The sequence below is a fragment of the Taeniopygia guttata genome, chromosome 1 (assembly GCF_048771995.1).
Source record: "Taeniopygia guttata chromosome 1, bTaeGut7.mat, whole genome shotgun sequence".
NCBI lineage: Eukaryota > Metazoa > Chordata > Aves > Passeriformes > Estrildidae > Taeniopygia > Taeniopygia guttata.
Window position 1 is genome coordinate 109,207,460 of NC_133024.1, and position 16,337 is coordinate 109,223,796.

At 41.1% G+C, this 16,337-nt stretch overlaps 1 protein-coding gene across 1 annotated transcript in view; it reads right to left on the reverse strand.

Moving 5' to 3' along the window:
- The window catches only part of EFHC2 (EF-hand domain containing 2), a 57,016-nt gene that overhangs the window by 20,043 nt on the left and 20,636 nt on the right, over positions 1 to 16,337 (reverse strand). The window contains exons 5-9 of the mRNA XM_072935274.1: positions 14,495 to 14,749; positions 12,840 to 12,950; positions 12,375 to 12,513; positions 3,238 to 3,403; positions 2,073 to 2,215 (exon numbers count right to left, since the gene is read on the reverse strand). Of these exons, the coding sequence (XP_072791375.1) occupies positions 2,073 to 2,215; positions 3,238 to 3,403; positions 12,375 to 12,513; positions 12,840 to 12,950; positions 14,495 to 14,749 (814 nt within the window). The remainder of the gene's footprint in view (positions 1 to 2,072; positions 2,216 to 3,237; positions 3,404 to 12,374; positions 12,514 to 12,839; positions 12,951 to 14,494; positions 14,750 to 16,337) is intronic.

The following is a 16,337-nucleotide window of genomic DNA, read 5'->3' on the forward strand; positions in this document are numbered from 1 at the left end:
AACACTGAAGAAACTAATTCACTTTTCCTTCAGAGATGATTAAAATGAGGGAGGGATAGTGAGAGAAAAGAAGTAGAAAGAAAAGGATGGTGGGAACTTGTGCAGACCCAGGACTTTTCCCAACTGCCGCTCTACCTCCTGCACCACATTCCTTGCCTCTTCAGTGCTGTTCTCATGAAACTCTCCAGTGGCCAGTTCTCAGCCACATCCTTTCATTTCACCTTTCTACCACCTCTGAAAGTCACCTAATCCATCCGTTTTAACAACCCAGGGAAGTTAAAAATCCACTTACAGACACATGCCTTTCATATGTGCCTTGAAGCATTTGTTACTAATAGTGGGCAAATTTGCCCATTTATTTTTTCACATTTTATTTGACCAGCAGTGTTCAATGAACTTCCAGGTGAAATCCCAGCACATATTCTCATTCCAAAATAAAAGGAAGGCAGGCAGCAATCTCTGGCCTGGCACTCATGCTGCTTATGCCTTGACCAGCTGACCACATCTGCTCTGCAGTGCATGGTTTGATTCTTCTCTGGGTGCTGCAGGATAAATCTGGAGTCTCAGGTCACAGCCATTATTACTGTGTGTTCAAGGCACTCTGGGGCCTTGTCTAGTGGAAATGGTGCAAAGGAGAACTAGAAGTGACTGAACAGGCAGTACACATGCTTGAGGTCCAAGATTCAGACTGTTCCCTGGACTTCTTCAGTTTAACAGTGCAGCTGTACCTTTCGCACCCTTGATATCTCTGGACTTTAAAAATGCCAATCAAACATTTCATTCAGTGGTGGAGAACTGAGCTCTTGAGCCTCACAGCAACATTACATATTAAATAGATACATAAGTGTGTGCGTGTGTTTAGCTGCAACAAAAGAAGTTGCATAAATTTCAGGCCACTGGATCCCAGGAAATGAGTAAAGTATCGATAAGAAGACACTGCTGCCATAACAGTGATAAATCTTGATGCTGTAGTGGAGCAGGATTAACTGGGAATGCTCATCGAAGTCCTAAGCAGGTACTCTACACCTTAACAAAACACTTCTCAGAGAATTGCTTTTATTTTAGTTGGGGTTGAGGTCCTGATTTATGCACTCATAATGAATGTTAACTGCTCTGAAACTGTTGCTGAAGATGTTTAGTGGGCTTCGCAGAAAGACACTAATCACTCCACCAGGGTCATGCTTAGCCAAAGTTCCCCCATCTCTCTGAATTACAGAATGACTTCCCAACATCCTTCCCACTGCTGTGTCCTTCTATCCAGCCACAAGACACTTCAAGAAAACAAAAAGATGCTTGAAAATGACAAACTTTTTGTATCCTCAGCTGGAGGCAGCCCAAAACAGCAACAGAGGCCAAAAGAATTTAAACATGACAACATTTGGTGACCATGGTCCAACAATAAGATAAATTTGGTCAAGGAACTGATAAATAACAAAGCATTTATTTGTCACTTCAATGCTGTCAGTTTGACTCTTGGAATACAGTCCAGCATTGTTCACAAACACACATCCAGACTCTAGCACAGGGCAATTTTCCCTCTTCAAATGCTCGGAACTCTATGATTAATGGTAAACTATGTTAGAAAGTGTCACAGCTGTTTGGCTTTCATGAGCTGCTTCTATATAATGGATGCTGCATGTTTCATAACACAGTTTTGCAAAACAAAGGATTTAGTCTTTCATTCTTGATGTCTTGTATTTCCTATCCCTATTTATCACCAGTTACAATACTATTCCCTGTATGTTATCCACAACAACAGCAAATGTTTAAAGGTCAGATTTTCAAATTAAAATGTAATAAAAGTTCTAAGGTATTACACTTGCAGTTCCCAAAGGATATTGTGAAGTACTGCCATGCAATGAACAATGTAATCCTGAGTAAGGAAGATCATGAATTACTATGACATCCAGCTATGCAAGATAATGCAGCAGGCTGCTGATGTAATTCCCATTGCATTTGAAAATCCATATCCCTGCTCCTGCTACTGCTGAGTCTGGCCACAATGTTTACTGCAAAGTCTAACCAAATGAGCAGGGGAACTGGGGCTGATTAGAGACATTGCTACATCTGACCTGAATTTCTCTCTGCATATTCAAAAATGGAAATGGTGTCATCACGGAGGAAGAAGGAAATGATGAATTTACGATCCTTGTCCACGGTGCTGTCCGTGATGAGTTTCGCCCCGTAGCGCAGTATGTTGCTGTCCATGCCATAGCTAAAAAAGCAAAGGAACAGGTAAGAAATCAAAAACAGAGTGTGAGGAAACTTTTCACTCCTAAGAGATGCCTTATCCTGAGTTTTGTTACATACATTAATTGTGTTATTACTGCACCAGGAAGGAAAATGGCATAAGATTCACTACTTTGTCAAAAACCATTTTCAGCTTAAATTAACAGAACCAGATAAGAGTCGGTCAGACAGAAAGGAATAATTTTCAGGGAAAAAATACTTCTCTGCCACAGGTCTGGAATTAATTTTTATTCAAGTTGAGTTGCAAATCATGCCCAAAGTTTCTTTCCAGAAAATTTGTAAAGGAAGAACAAATTTAGGTATGTATATTTTCAAACCAAATTCTGAATAGCAATTCAAGGATTATCTCCCACAAATTCAGGTCCACCAGATGACCTTACTAGCTAGATATTTATTGAGTGATCATGATTAAAATAATTTGCAGTGTCTGTATACACCCTGTCAATACATTTCCTTTTCTAACTGCTTTCCTCTTTTACAAAGATTCTCCAGGTGAATCTTTAATAGGAGACTGCTTTTTTAATTTGGCTTCAACAACTGCTGCTTAATTAACCATTTCATAATGGAAAGTAAAGTTTAAAGCTTTAGTAGTGCTACAGTAAACTGCATAAAATTCTGCAGATTAAAAAAAAAAAATAATAATAAGTATCAGAAAGTAAAACAAATCTGTGTTGGTCTGCTGGAGCATCCAAAATTCCTGACTAATGCCTGGACTAAGATTTCTCGCAAACTTCCACTGAAGACAACACAGGGAAGGAGGTAGAGGATTGAAGGATAATAAGATTTGCCTTCTCCAAAGAGAAATTTTGCAGAGTTGGCAGAAAATTTGAGTACCATGTCACTGACCCAGGCCTCATGCACCTGTCCCTTAAAAGTCTGATGAGATGTATATTTTGCTGAAAAAATAATGACGTCCCCACATAACGTTTATCTCTTTCACAAAAATACGTAATTTTAAAAACTGAAATTGTTTTTCACACAAAATACCTGTCTTTCATCAGGAATTGCCTGTAATCCTTGTGGGCAGGCTTGATAACCACACCCTTACAGGAGCTCAAAGAATCTTCTTCAGAACCAAAACCATTGTAAGGAGGAAGAATTGTTTCTGGTTTTGCAGGTGGTGGCTTCTTATACTGAATTGGGGTGAAATCCACTGCAGCAAAGAGAGCAAGACTTATTTGTTACTGCTGTGATGAAGGCATTTTACCAAGGATTTAAACTTCCAATATGAACAGTTATTAGCCTACTTCTGTAACAGACCACAGATCAAAGTCAAACCAGGATCCCTCTTACAGTTACACGGTAGAAAAAGACTCCATAGAGCCAACAGCAAAATAATTTCTTCAAGAGTTTCAGGATTTCATCTATAATCTTAAAATGTTTGAAAAACATCATTGAGATACACAGGCAAAAAGAAAGACAAATACAAAAGTTTCAAAATGAGATAAAATAGTAAATTAAAAATTCTAAATTAATTTTTAGTTTCATCCTTTGAGACAACATGATTAAGTAAACAACTGTCTTATGAGTTTCCTGCCCTGTGTTTTTCATCAGAGGAAAAAAATACATAAATAAATAAAATTTTATTCATTTTTTAAAACATACATATATTAAAAGTCCTTGGTACACTAAAGCAAATAACTTCAACCCACAACTCACTATATCCAGAGTTTTGGGAAGCTTTGTTTTTCCTGATTTTCTTCAGACTCAAGTGTTGTCTTGCAGTGATCAGTGGTCCTGACTGTCTCAGGTACACAGCAGGAGCTGTCCTGACTGAGCAGAGGCATATCTGGTCAGGGACCTGCACTCAGTTCCCACAGAGGTACCTCCCAAAAGTGCTGCTTCCCTGATTCTCATTATTCCTCTCTTGGTGAAACTCTTGTCCCATTGGGCCGCTTGTTGCACCCCTGCACCCCTTCTGCTGCAGGACATCTTCCAGTGTGTTCACACAAAACTTAACAGAGGAGCTCAGTCTGCTGCTTAAATGAGGCTCATGGAAAATGGAAAGGCTGAGAGGAAAATAAGGAACTTGTATATGGGAGAAAGCAAACGGGCAGATCTGTGGAAAAAGAAGACAAGAGCCACAGGAGCACAGGATAACTCAGGCTGGACAGGACCTCGGGAGGTCTGCTCAGCACAGGGTCTCCCTCAGGTTAGAGGAATATAAGAGATAGGATAACAGTGTATAAAAGTGGATCCCATGAAATAAAGGGGTTTTTCCCTTTAAAACTTAACTTTTCTACCCAGAACTGAAGAGAGATGGATAACCTAAACTTGTAGTATGGGTTTCAGTGCAAAGAGAGGAGGGTGACAAAACTGCTGTCACTTTGAACACTGAACTGGCTTGTGATTAAAATGCTTTAAACATGGCTATATCAGAAGATCAAAGCACAACACTCCTGAAATCTGACTTGCCTAACAGCAGTGTGAGTTGAAAAATAAAGCAAGCATTCAGATGTCAGAGTTTTTCTTTAGCCTGAAAACAATGAGTTCTCCAGAAGAATATGGTCTGACTAAAAAAGTTGATACTTTCACCTGAATCAGTAAAAAAAGGTTTTGCAAAACCACACCAACATTCTTCTCCATAAAAACTACATGTGCTCTTGCTGGGACTCAGAAGCAAAAAGGCCAAGCCCAAAGAAAGACCATTTAGAAATCTTCAAAGAATTTTCACCATGAAAGAATATGTATGTGTAAACATGCACCAAAATCACAGACTCATAGAATCGTAGGTTTGGTCTGGAAGGGACCTTAGAGATCACCTTGTTCCAACCCCCCTGTCATTGACAGGGACACCTTCCACTAGACCAGGTTGTTCAGTTATCCATCCAGCCTGGGCTTGAATAACTCCAGGACTCACAGAATCAATTAGATCATCTGAGATCAAGTCCAACCTATGACCAAACACCTTGTCAATCAGAACATGGCAATGAATGCCATGTCCTGCCTTTCCTTAAAAACCTGGTGGTGACTACACTGCCTCCCTGGGCAGCCTATTCCCATGTGTAATCACCCTTTCTGTGAAGAATGTCTTCCTAAAGTCCAGCCTAAACCTCCCCTGGAGCAGCTTCAGACTGTGTCCTCTCAACCTGTCACTGGTTGCCTGGGAGAAGAGCCCAAGCCCCACCTGGCTCCAACCTCCTTTCAGGGAGTTGTAAGGAGTGATAAGATCACCCCAGAGCATCCAGGCTGAACAGCCCCATCTCCCTCAGTCATTCCTCACAGGACTTGTGCTCCAGACCCTTCCCCAGCTCTGCTGCCCTTCTCTCAACCTGCTCTGGAGGGGGCATCTGAGATTTGTCAGGACAATCTGTTCCAGTGCCTCACCAACCTCACAGCACAGAACTTCCTCTTAATATCTAATCTCAGCACACTCTCTTTCAGTGTGAAGCCTTGTCCTGTCACTCCAGGCCCTTGTATAGTCTCTCCATTTTTCTTGTCTGTTCTCTTCAGGTACTGGAAGGCCACATTTAGGTCACCCCAAAGCCTTCTGAACTGCCCAATTCTCCAAGCCATTGCCCATAGGAGAGGTGCTAATCAGCTTGGTGCCTCCTCTAGACTCTCTCCAACAGGTCCATGGCCTGGGACCCCAGGGCTGCATGCAGCACTGCAGGTGGTGTCTCAGAAGAGTGGAGCAGAGGCAAAATCCTCCCTTCACCTGCTGCCCATGGTGCTTTGGATACAGCCCAGCACACCCCTGACCTCTTGGCTGAGAGGGAACATGGCCAGGACATCCACCAGCACCCCCAAGTCCTTCTCTGCCTGGATGCTCTGCATCTGCCCATCCCACAGCCTGAATTGATACTGGGGATTGCCCCAGCCCAGGTGCAGCGCCTTGAACTTGTTCTTATTAAACCACATGAGATTTCGTTAAACTGTATGAGATCTCCTGTTTTCTAAGCACTCTTTGTGACCAAAAACACCGCATTTTCACAGCTCCATAGCGTGTGCTTGATACAGGCAATTCCTGATACCATAAACAGGGAGCCTGTAAATCGGCATAGACGGAGTGAGGAAGTGAACCCGATGCCTACAGGTGCTGAGCACTGCAGGTAGCACACAGGATTCCCCGGCGAGATTCCCGCTGGATTCCTGGATGGATTCCCACTGGATTCCCGCTGGATTCCCGGCTGGATTCCCGGCTGGATTCCCGCTGGATTCCCGGTTGGATTCCCGCTGGATTCCCGCTGGATTCCCGGCTGGATTCCCGGCTGGATTCCCAGCTGGATTCCCGCTGGATTCCCGCTGAATTCCCGGCTGGATTCCCGCCTGGATTCCCGGCTGGATTCCCACTGAATTCCCGGCTGGATTCCCGCTGGATTCCCGCTGGATTCCCAGCTGGATTCCCGGCTGGATTCCCACTGAATTCCCGGCTGGATTCCCGCTGGATTCCCGGCTGGATTCCCGGCTGGATTCCTGCTGGATTCCCGCTGGATTCCCGGCTGGATTTCCGCTGGATTCCCAGTGAATTCCCGGCTGGATTCCTGGCTGGATTCCCGGCTGGATTCCCTCTGGATTCCCGCCTGGATTCCCGGCTGGATTCCCTCTGGATTCCCGGCTGGATTCCCACTGAATTCCCGGCTGGATTCCCGGCTGGATTCCCGGCTGGATTCCTGGCTGGATTCCCGCTGGATTCCCAGCTGGATTCCCGCTGGATTCCCGCTGGATTCCCGGCTGGATTCCCACTGAATTCCCGCTGGATTCCCAGCTGGATTCCCGCTGGATTCCCACTGAATTCCCGCTGGATTCCCGGCTGGATTCCCGAGTCCCGCGCCGGGAGCGGCACTGGGACCGGCGGCTCCGCGCTCCCACAGCGCCACCCGGTGGCGGCGCGGCGGAGGCGGCGGGGGCCGGCGCTGCTCATCCGCCCGAGCGCTCGTTTTCCATTGGGATCGTGAAAGAGCGGATTAGGATCATGGAACAGCGGATTTTGGCAGACACGAGCCCCGCCTCTCTGCTCAGGTGTCACAAGTCCTGCCAGAAGCGCTCGGGGTGCCAGGGCACCTGCGTGGGACAAGAAGCTCCTGTGTTTTTTACATGCTGGTCACAGTCTGCACATTCACATCCATGCACAAGGCATTCATTAAGAGAAGCTAAAGCATTTCCCCTTTTGTAAACTTTAGCACATCTGGATGAAAATTAGATTTATAAACTAGAAGGAAATTGTAAATTAAGAGGAATAATGTTTTTTCCCTGGAGGATATGTTGAGTACCTCTCAAGTGAAGCTTGGAATAAGTAAAATCCAAAGGGAAGTTCAGCCCTTTGATTCCCATCCCTGGAGTAAAACAAACTTGTGTCATTCATAGAATCACAGAATCACCAATTTTAGAAAAAAACTCTGAGATCACCAATTCCAACCATTAACCCAGCACTGTCAGGTCTACCACTAAACCATGTCCCCAAGTGCCACATCTACACATTTTTTTTAACACTTCCAGAGATGATGACTCCACTCCAGTACTTACCTGGACAGTCTGCTCTACCTTGACAACCCTTTCAGTCATTAAATGGTTCCTAATATCCAACATAAACCTCCTCTGAGGCTGTTTCATCTTGTCATGTCACTTCTTACCTGAGACAAGAGACTGATCCTCACCTGTCTAGATTCACTAAAAAGAAAAATACAAACATCCAGTCTTGTGTCACCTATATTTTCCAGGATTTTAAAGGATTGTATATTCATATTATCTCCTGTGAATGAGGAAATTCAGAAAGAAATTTTCACGGAGAAATACAGGTTACAAAACTAGTCAAAAACTCATTTTGGGAACTTGTGAAGAGCCGAGCTCAAAACTCATTTCATCTTTGCAATGCCACAAAGCATTAGAGCAGAATCAGACAGACAGCTGGCACTTTCATACAAAATGTACTCTTCTCAAAGTAGTCACTGGTGTTTAAGTAAATTACCTCTGCCCAGTCTAGAAAAGGAATCAATTCTCACTTCTTCCAGGCTGTAATATTTTCAGTGTAAATTTACAGTGGGTAAAGAGTAAAGTGAAAGTCTGGGATTACAAATTCCTACTTCCAGAAAGAATAGCACAGGTATTTTTGACATATATATTTTCATCCTTGTTACTGCAGTAACCTGGGGGGTTATTTCACCTGGTTTATCAAACATGGACCACATGCTTGTAGATTTCTCAGGACTTCAAAGCCTGAGTGAGATTGGAACAAGCACCAGGAACAGCAAGAGACTAAACAGCTCCAGCCACACCTTTAGCATATAAACAATTTGAAGACAGCAAAACGTTCTTAGTAAGAAAAACTAAATGCCTCATGAAGAATTTGCCAGAGAGGCAGCATTAAACCAGCTTGAATGAGCTTGTCAGTTTTCAATTTCAATATACATTCTGAGATTTTGATATAGAGTGTGAGATTACCTTCTGCCTTCACTGAAGAACTGCAGAAAAACTCTCATATGTTAGATATGACCATATTTCGGAAGAGCCAAGTGCTACACACTTTGGATTAGAATGATAACTATACTGAATATCAGGGTTTAGAACCAGGAAAGAAATTCTACCTTCAGAGGAAGAGGACAGGCACCTCTGAGCATTAAAGCCAGGAACAGGAAAGAGAAATCCCACTAGACTTGGAAGATATAAAGAGGTGGTGATAACCTGGGGAGATGGCAGTTAGCATAGTGTTCTCTATACATCAGAGAAGATGTATGACAAACAGCTGAGACCTTCTAGTGCTAGTCTGCTTCACAACTGAGATAAGAAGGCAAACAAAAAAAAAAAAAAAAAAACCAAAAAAAAAAAACATGTCCATGACTTTTACATGCAGGAATAAAGAAAACCTAGTGCTCACAGAACTGTCCATGCAGCTGAAACATGACAGTGTTTACCCTGATTCAAAGAAAATCTCCACTTAAAGTCTTACTTTTTAATGATTATTACAGTTACCTGGGCAGAAAAAGGAAACTATATATGCACAAGTAAATTTAGAAGCTGCTGCTCAGTCTCCACCACGTGTAGTGGAGAGGTTAAACACCAGAGACACTGACCTCTGAGGAGCCTAGTGAAAATTGGCAGCAGGCTTTAGTGCCCCGCTGAGGGGAAAGCAGAGGGAGTCAGCTGTTATCCCGTTCTCCAGGAGCAGCTGCCTGGCCAGCAGCACACAGCCCTGCCCCGGCAGCGGGTCAGGGCCGGAGCCTGAGAAACGAGGGGGTGGGAGGGGTGGAGAGCCGGCACAGCACAGGGATTGCGGGGTGCTCTGAAAAGCCTCAGCAGCCAGGCTTGGGAGGTGCTGGGACAGAGAAGAAAAAGCTGTAGGAAACCAGATTTTCCTGGTTTTGTTCCATCTTGAGTAATCTGTTATTTAAGAAAGAATACTTTATACTCTGGGCTAAGATTCTGTATTAAGTGAGAAGGACAAGTATCAGCTTCCCCCCACTGTACATCAGCCTGTTTCCCATTTCAGCAGGGTGACCACAACACCTACACGGCCACAGAGTCTTCTCCTCCTCTGAGGCTGCACTAGCAAGTCTGACAGGTAACTTCACACATTAATGCATTTTCTCTTGCATTCATAGTACTTCTAGGTGACAAGAGCTTCCTACTGAAGAGCATTAGCTACATTTATCAATGGAGAAACTCTACTTTTCACAAACATATTAAAATAGGCAAACCCCACATTAGAAATATATCATATTCTTCAAGAGAAATCTAAACTACTCTTCATTCTCCTAAGAGGAAAATTCTGTGGGCAAGAGACTTGTGCTGAAACTGCAGACTCAAAAATAAATGTCAGCTTCTTTAATGGCTTTGGCAGAAGAGTATATATTGAAGGGGAGTAATATAAAAGCACAATAACAAAACAGCTGGATTGGTGCCATGAGGTGCTGAGTACTGTGCCTTGATGTAAGAACTAATTTATCCACTTGCTTACTCTTGCTCAAGTAAATGGTCTCCCTGGACTGGAACTGCAATTAAGTCCATTCCAGTTTTAATTGGATGGGAGTGGAATTCTGAGCTCTTCATGGGACTGAGCCCACTGAGAGTACCTTGTACATCCACAGATTTACACAAAATGGTTAAATCACTAAGAGTAAAAGGTGAAGATTCACTAGTTCTCTCTAAAAGCCTGCTTTTAAGCTAAAACCTACCCTGGTCTACTGATTCTACTCCTGGTTCCTTCCAGCTAAAAAGTCATACCTACATTTTTTTAATCCTTGTGGGGAAAGCAGGAAAGAATTTTACAAGCAAGTGTGTGAATCCCTCAGCTCTAAGAAAGAATGGTCTGTGAACAAGACAGGTTGCATCAAGATAGATGGTTTTCCATGTCAGCCAGAGTCTTTGCCATCATATATCCTTAAAGGTAAAACACTTCCCAGTTTCCCAAAGGTATCAGCTAGAGCACATCTTTGTGTGTTTCGTGTCAACGAGGCAGAGAAACTGGAGAGACCACTGAGAAAAATTATCACAGATATAAAATAAAGGATGATGGGGAAAGACTGAAATGTTCTCCCTTAGCAGCAAATGGCCTGGGATGAGGGCAGGGGAATAAGGTTTTGTACTGGAATAATGTTCAGATATGTATGAGGTTATTGAAAGAGAATACTGAGCAGTTGTTCCCCAAGCCCAACAGAGATAAGAGAAAAAAATTTACTCTCTCAGTTTACACAAACCAGCTTCAGACTAGTTTTTAAGCAGCATTTTTAACTATGAGGTTAGGACAAGATACCTCAGGAGGCAAAGAAATCTCCTTTACTGCAGAACAGGAACAAACTAGACCACCTACAGTTTTCTAGAATTCTGCACATCAGCAACTTCTGAATTCCCCTAACTTGCAAACCACCCAACTTTTAACATCCAGAGACATAAGCAGTAATTACTGAGCCAGCATTACAGGAGGGAAGGGCCTTTGCATTTGTGTGTCACTTGGTTGTTTGATCCAGGATGGTCAGTTGTATTTCATTTATTGCCTACCCTGAGTAAGAAATCCACATTCTCTGTTCAGGATAATTTGCTCAGACAGAGTATATTGCTGCCAAAAAACAGCAGTGGTCTTGGCTGAAGAAATTCTCAGAGCAGAACCCCCTATTTTACATCTCTAAAGTTAAATTTGCTATTACTGCAGGTAATACCATGGTTATTGAATATGGTTTCCTCACACACTGGCAAGATCAGGTTTACTTTGGTACAGACATCCCAAAGTATTATTGAAAAGGCCCTAATGAGCAATATTTTGCCAAATAATAAATCTACTGTTTGACTGGCAATGCTACACCATTAAATTCCCCCAGTGCAGCAGACAAGCTCTGATACACACACATCTATCTGATCACAAGGTAAGAGAAATAGTCTGCTCAGGTGTTTTATTTCATAGTGGCAGGGAAAGGCCATAGTAGGATTCTTCCAACCATTTCTGAATAGTCAGACGCTCAGCTATATTTATTGAATGAATAAACTGACAGAAAATAACTAAGTCATTTTTGCAGGAAGATGTCCATGATGGAACCATTAGCAAGTCTGACTGGGGATATTCAAAGACAGATAAATGAAAGCTCCTATTGTCATTCATTTCCAAAATGCTTTTCCATAATTGACATAGTTGCTAAATGTTTCCAGAATTTAGTACTGAAACTTCACAAGATACACACAAGATACAAGATAATGGTCCAGGATACACAAAACTGCATTGTAAAAACCAGTGATGTGATAGACTAAAACTGTCATGTCAGAAAATCTCATTATGTGAGGATTCTGACATCCATATAAAATGAAATATAAGGGGGAATAATTGGCTCATTCTACTTACCCACTTACTACATGCTCTTTATTATTTTCTGTCTGCAAACACAGCTATTGGAAGGGGAGGGGAAAGAAGAAGAAATGCCAGTCTATCCATTTGACTGTTTTGTCACTGCAGTTTTCAAATAGAGGCATTAGGAGGAGAACATATATGTTATATGGTAGTTTTCAAGGGAGCAATGTATAAGAAAGCCCTTCTGGATTACCTGCAAAATTACTGCTTTGCTGCTAACAGCCTACAACAGATTGTTATTGCTAAAGGTTTTTAATGAACATGTTTTGTCAGTAATAAAATTTGAAGACAGCTCTGCTAAACTCGGAAGTATAAAAATGCTCATAAGGAAAGGATAATGATCACTACTTACCAATTCCATACTTTTTCCTGTAATGTTCTTTAGTGAATTCATCACAATCACAGAGTAATATTTGCCTTCCCCAAACATTAATTACTGCCCCTATTTTCAAGTCACTGTCTTTGTAAAATTCCGGATGCACTGCTCCTGTCTAATAAAAGAAGGAACATTTATACAGCAGTTCCATAAATCTCAGAATCACACAACCTTTGTTAAAACCCAGGTCACTTAGTGGGTGTGATTTAACACATTACCTTTGAAGTCCATTGGCAAGTACATTTCACCCCATGTTAAGCTCCTTCACTTTTACAAATGTGGGATTTACATTCAGTAAATCTCAGTAGTTCTCATTTGAGCTACTCTCCAGTGACAACACAATTTAATAAAATAAACTCTTTGTGGCAGGGGATAACAACCATAGAAATTACAAAAACTATGACAAAGATATTCAACAGCTGGAGGCACTCAATTTCTGACCTGCAGAACATCCCGAATGTAATAGCCTTTGTTTCTTTCTGACTTTCCCAACACATTGAGCAGAGTGTAATTAGTGATGGTGCCGGGATGATATGGAGCAACAGGAGCATTCTGCAAGGAAAGAGACCAACTCTTCAGAAATATGGATGACAGTGAAGAAAGAGAACTCTGCTACCTTAGAACCAGCAGGTTTATTGTAACTGGCTGTTAATGCAGTATTTTTCTGGGAGAATTTTTAATAAAATTCTAAGATTCTAGTACTAAACCTAAAAGCCAAATGTTATATTCCAAAAGCCAGAATGTATATATGCCAGAAGCAGCATTCAGAATCTCACTCTCTCTTGGAAGCAAACAGAAAGGAAAGGTCAGCATACCCAAAGTACCACATCATTGTCAACATCTGCTCTAAAAGGATATTATTTTGATTGGTAATAATTATAAAAACATGCAAAGAACCATCCAGGATTGGTCCTATCCACTACACAAACACAGGAGATTCAAGTCAGCATGATTCTGTTGGCAAAGATGTGATTTTGTTTCTATTGTTAGTTTTAAAATTACAGAAGTAATTTATCATAGTAATATCAAACTTAATATATATTTATGTCACATGTTTTAAAATTATTATTAAACTGCTGATGCAGGGTAATCAAAATTAGTTACTTTGTCTTACCACCTCTCCTGAACCCTCAACTTTTGATTCCTCTGCTGCCATTATCAAAATTTCCAGGAAAAAAAATTTCCTTAAAATTGCAACATGAACCTCAGTCGTCCAAGGGGTCTGATATCATAGAGCCACTGCTAAATCAGCATCTCAGAACACAAGACTTACAATGTGAGAAAAGTGTAATATTTTGCTGTTAAATTTTATTACAAAATCTCATGTACATCTGTGGTATCACAAATAGATTATGAGTGTTAGAAGCAAAGGAGGAAAAGACTCCCAGTATTTTATTCCGTCTGCTGGCTGATGTTATTCTATCATCAGGATCTGCCAGGAGTGATACAGAAGTGTATCCAGATCAGTAATTTTATAACAATAATAGGTTACAGAGGATACAAACCCTTTGAAGAATTCTCTGAATGAAGCCTTTCTCATGATTAATGCCCAAGAAAGCTTATTGATGGATTCCTATTGATTTTAATTGGCTTTGCTTAATGTCCCAAACCCAGAAACTCAATTTTAAGAAATCACACCAGATTTGTTATGAAGAGGCAATGTTATAGAATACTAAAACTGACTTTTCCAAAGGCTACAAATGTAAGTCCTAGATCAAATCTGAATTCTCCTCAGTTATACATCAGCTTATCAATATCAATTTTCTTGTCTTCCATTATTCAGTTTTGTTAAAACAGTTACTTTAATACATTAATACAGGAGAAAGAAAAACATAAGACATTATGATAAGACAAATCATAAGACATTAGTCTGTGACTAAATGCTCCTTTTAGTTTAAGTATGACAAGCCTAAAGATATTTTCCATCACTTATTAATTTATTACGTAAGTATTTGTGCAAAACCTAAATCATGCGATTATGATTAATACTCTGAAAACACTTTCTAAATATCATTACAATCCTAATACAGGATTTTGAAATCAAGGCATTCAATATTTCTTAATTAGTGGAAGAGTTTGAAATTTTCATTGCTCACCTTTGGAAGCTTATCCCTTTTGAGGAAAAATGGAACTATATCCCGGCCTGAGTTTAATGGTAAAATTTCTCTTATGTCAATAGTATCATCAGACAAATAATAACGAAGAACAAGTTCCCGTGGGTCAGAAAGCTGAGATTCTGGGTCATTCCACACACAAGAAAACCCCAAAACTTGTCCATCAAACTCCAGAAATTGTTTCAAAGTGTCAAAGCGTTCATAAGGATGGAAAGGATTCGTGCTCGCCAGATGTTTCTGGTAAAGGAGAAATTAAGAGAAATGGGTTTTTAATTATTTACTCCTAAAAACAAGATCACAACTGCATGGTGCTGTCTAACCTTAGAACATGGGTTTAGGATTTTCAAATGACACCACACCATTACAATACATGAAATATGATTTATGCCATTATCAGAGGAGTATTTACAGGATTGCTGTGCCCTCAGAAAAAACATGAAAACTATTTTGGATTGGTTTTAATCCTCGTTTTTCTTGCAACAAAGTCCTCTAGATCAGAGAATTGTTAAATTATTTACAGTACAGCTCATATTTTCAAGAAACTGCCTGTGGTAATCAGATGACTAGAACACCAAATAGCATCACTCTTCCTGATTTACTTCCTTAAAAATTATTTCTTACAGATAATGTGGGGTAAATAATCAATTTATTATTTTCCCTTTGGCATTTTCTGTCGTTCAACTTTAAAACATAGATTTTTAACTTTTGATTCATGTTACACAGTTGGCAGATACTGGGTGTGTTTGTTCTCCTCTCAAAACACACCCATGGGTCTGATAAGGAACAGCAAATGTTCAACTAAAGGTGCTTTCCAGCTCATGTGACAAGGTGATTCCTGCAGTCATGGTTGCTGCAAAACCAGTAGCAGTGGGTTAAACTGGGTCCCAGGACAATGATCCAGTCCAAGGACTGCATTTCTATACTGTTTGTTCAATATATAAATGGTGACCTGAACAGAGTGGTTTTCATAAGTCAAAATCCACATGACCAAAGTGCATTAAAATGGACTGGATAATCCTTCTCATCTGCAAAGTTGCTTCCAAAGAAGAATGGTGACACACATTAATGAGACAATGTGAGCTGAACTGTCTGAACAGAAAACAATGTTGACTATGGACAATTTATATTGTTGTCTAAATTTCTCTTTATCCACTAACACACCTTCTGGCCTTAAAAATCTGGGAGGGAAAAGGTCCATTCTTTCAGAGCATCAAATCTTAAACTAAGGAGAGCAGAACCAAGTTATTTACCTTCCCAGTGCTTTCCTCCTTCCTCACCCTTGAAGATGCACTAGGCAACAAAACACAGCCACAGAACCAGGTAACACCATCATCATCCATGGAATACCACCTCCAGCAATAAAGGAGGAATTTCTTCATGGAAAGGGTTCTTAAGCATTGGAAGGAGATGCCCGGGGAAGTGGTGGAGGCCCCATCCCTGGAGGTGTTCAAGGAACACATGGATGTGACACTCAGTGCTCTGGTCTGGGTGACAAGGTGGGGATTGGCCACAGGTTGGGCTTGATGATCTCAGAGGTCTTTTCTAACCTAAATGGTTCTGTAATTCTGTGAAATATGAGTCTAAATGGTTTACTACACTTTCCACTGGCCTCATTTTCTATCCCATCTCGTTCCTTACCTTCCTTCATACCTTCATTTTCTGTCCATGTACTGGGAGTCTAGTGAAAACCAATTTAATTTTGCTCAAAGTAGCCCAGAGCAATCAAAAAAAAAATACCTTCCACAAATTAGGTGGAATTTTCACAGAAAATTGAAAGCATAAGGCAGCCAGAATCTGCTAAATTACTTTTCTGGAATTTCTCAAC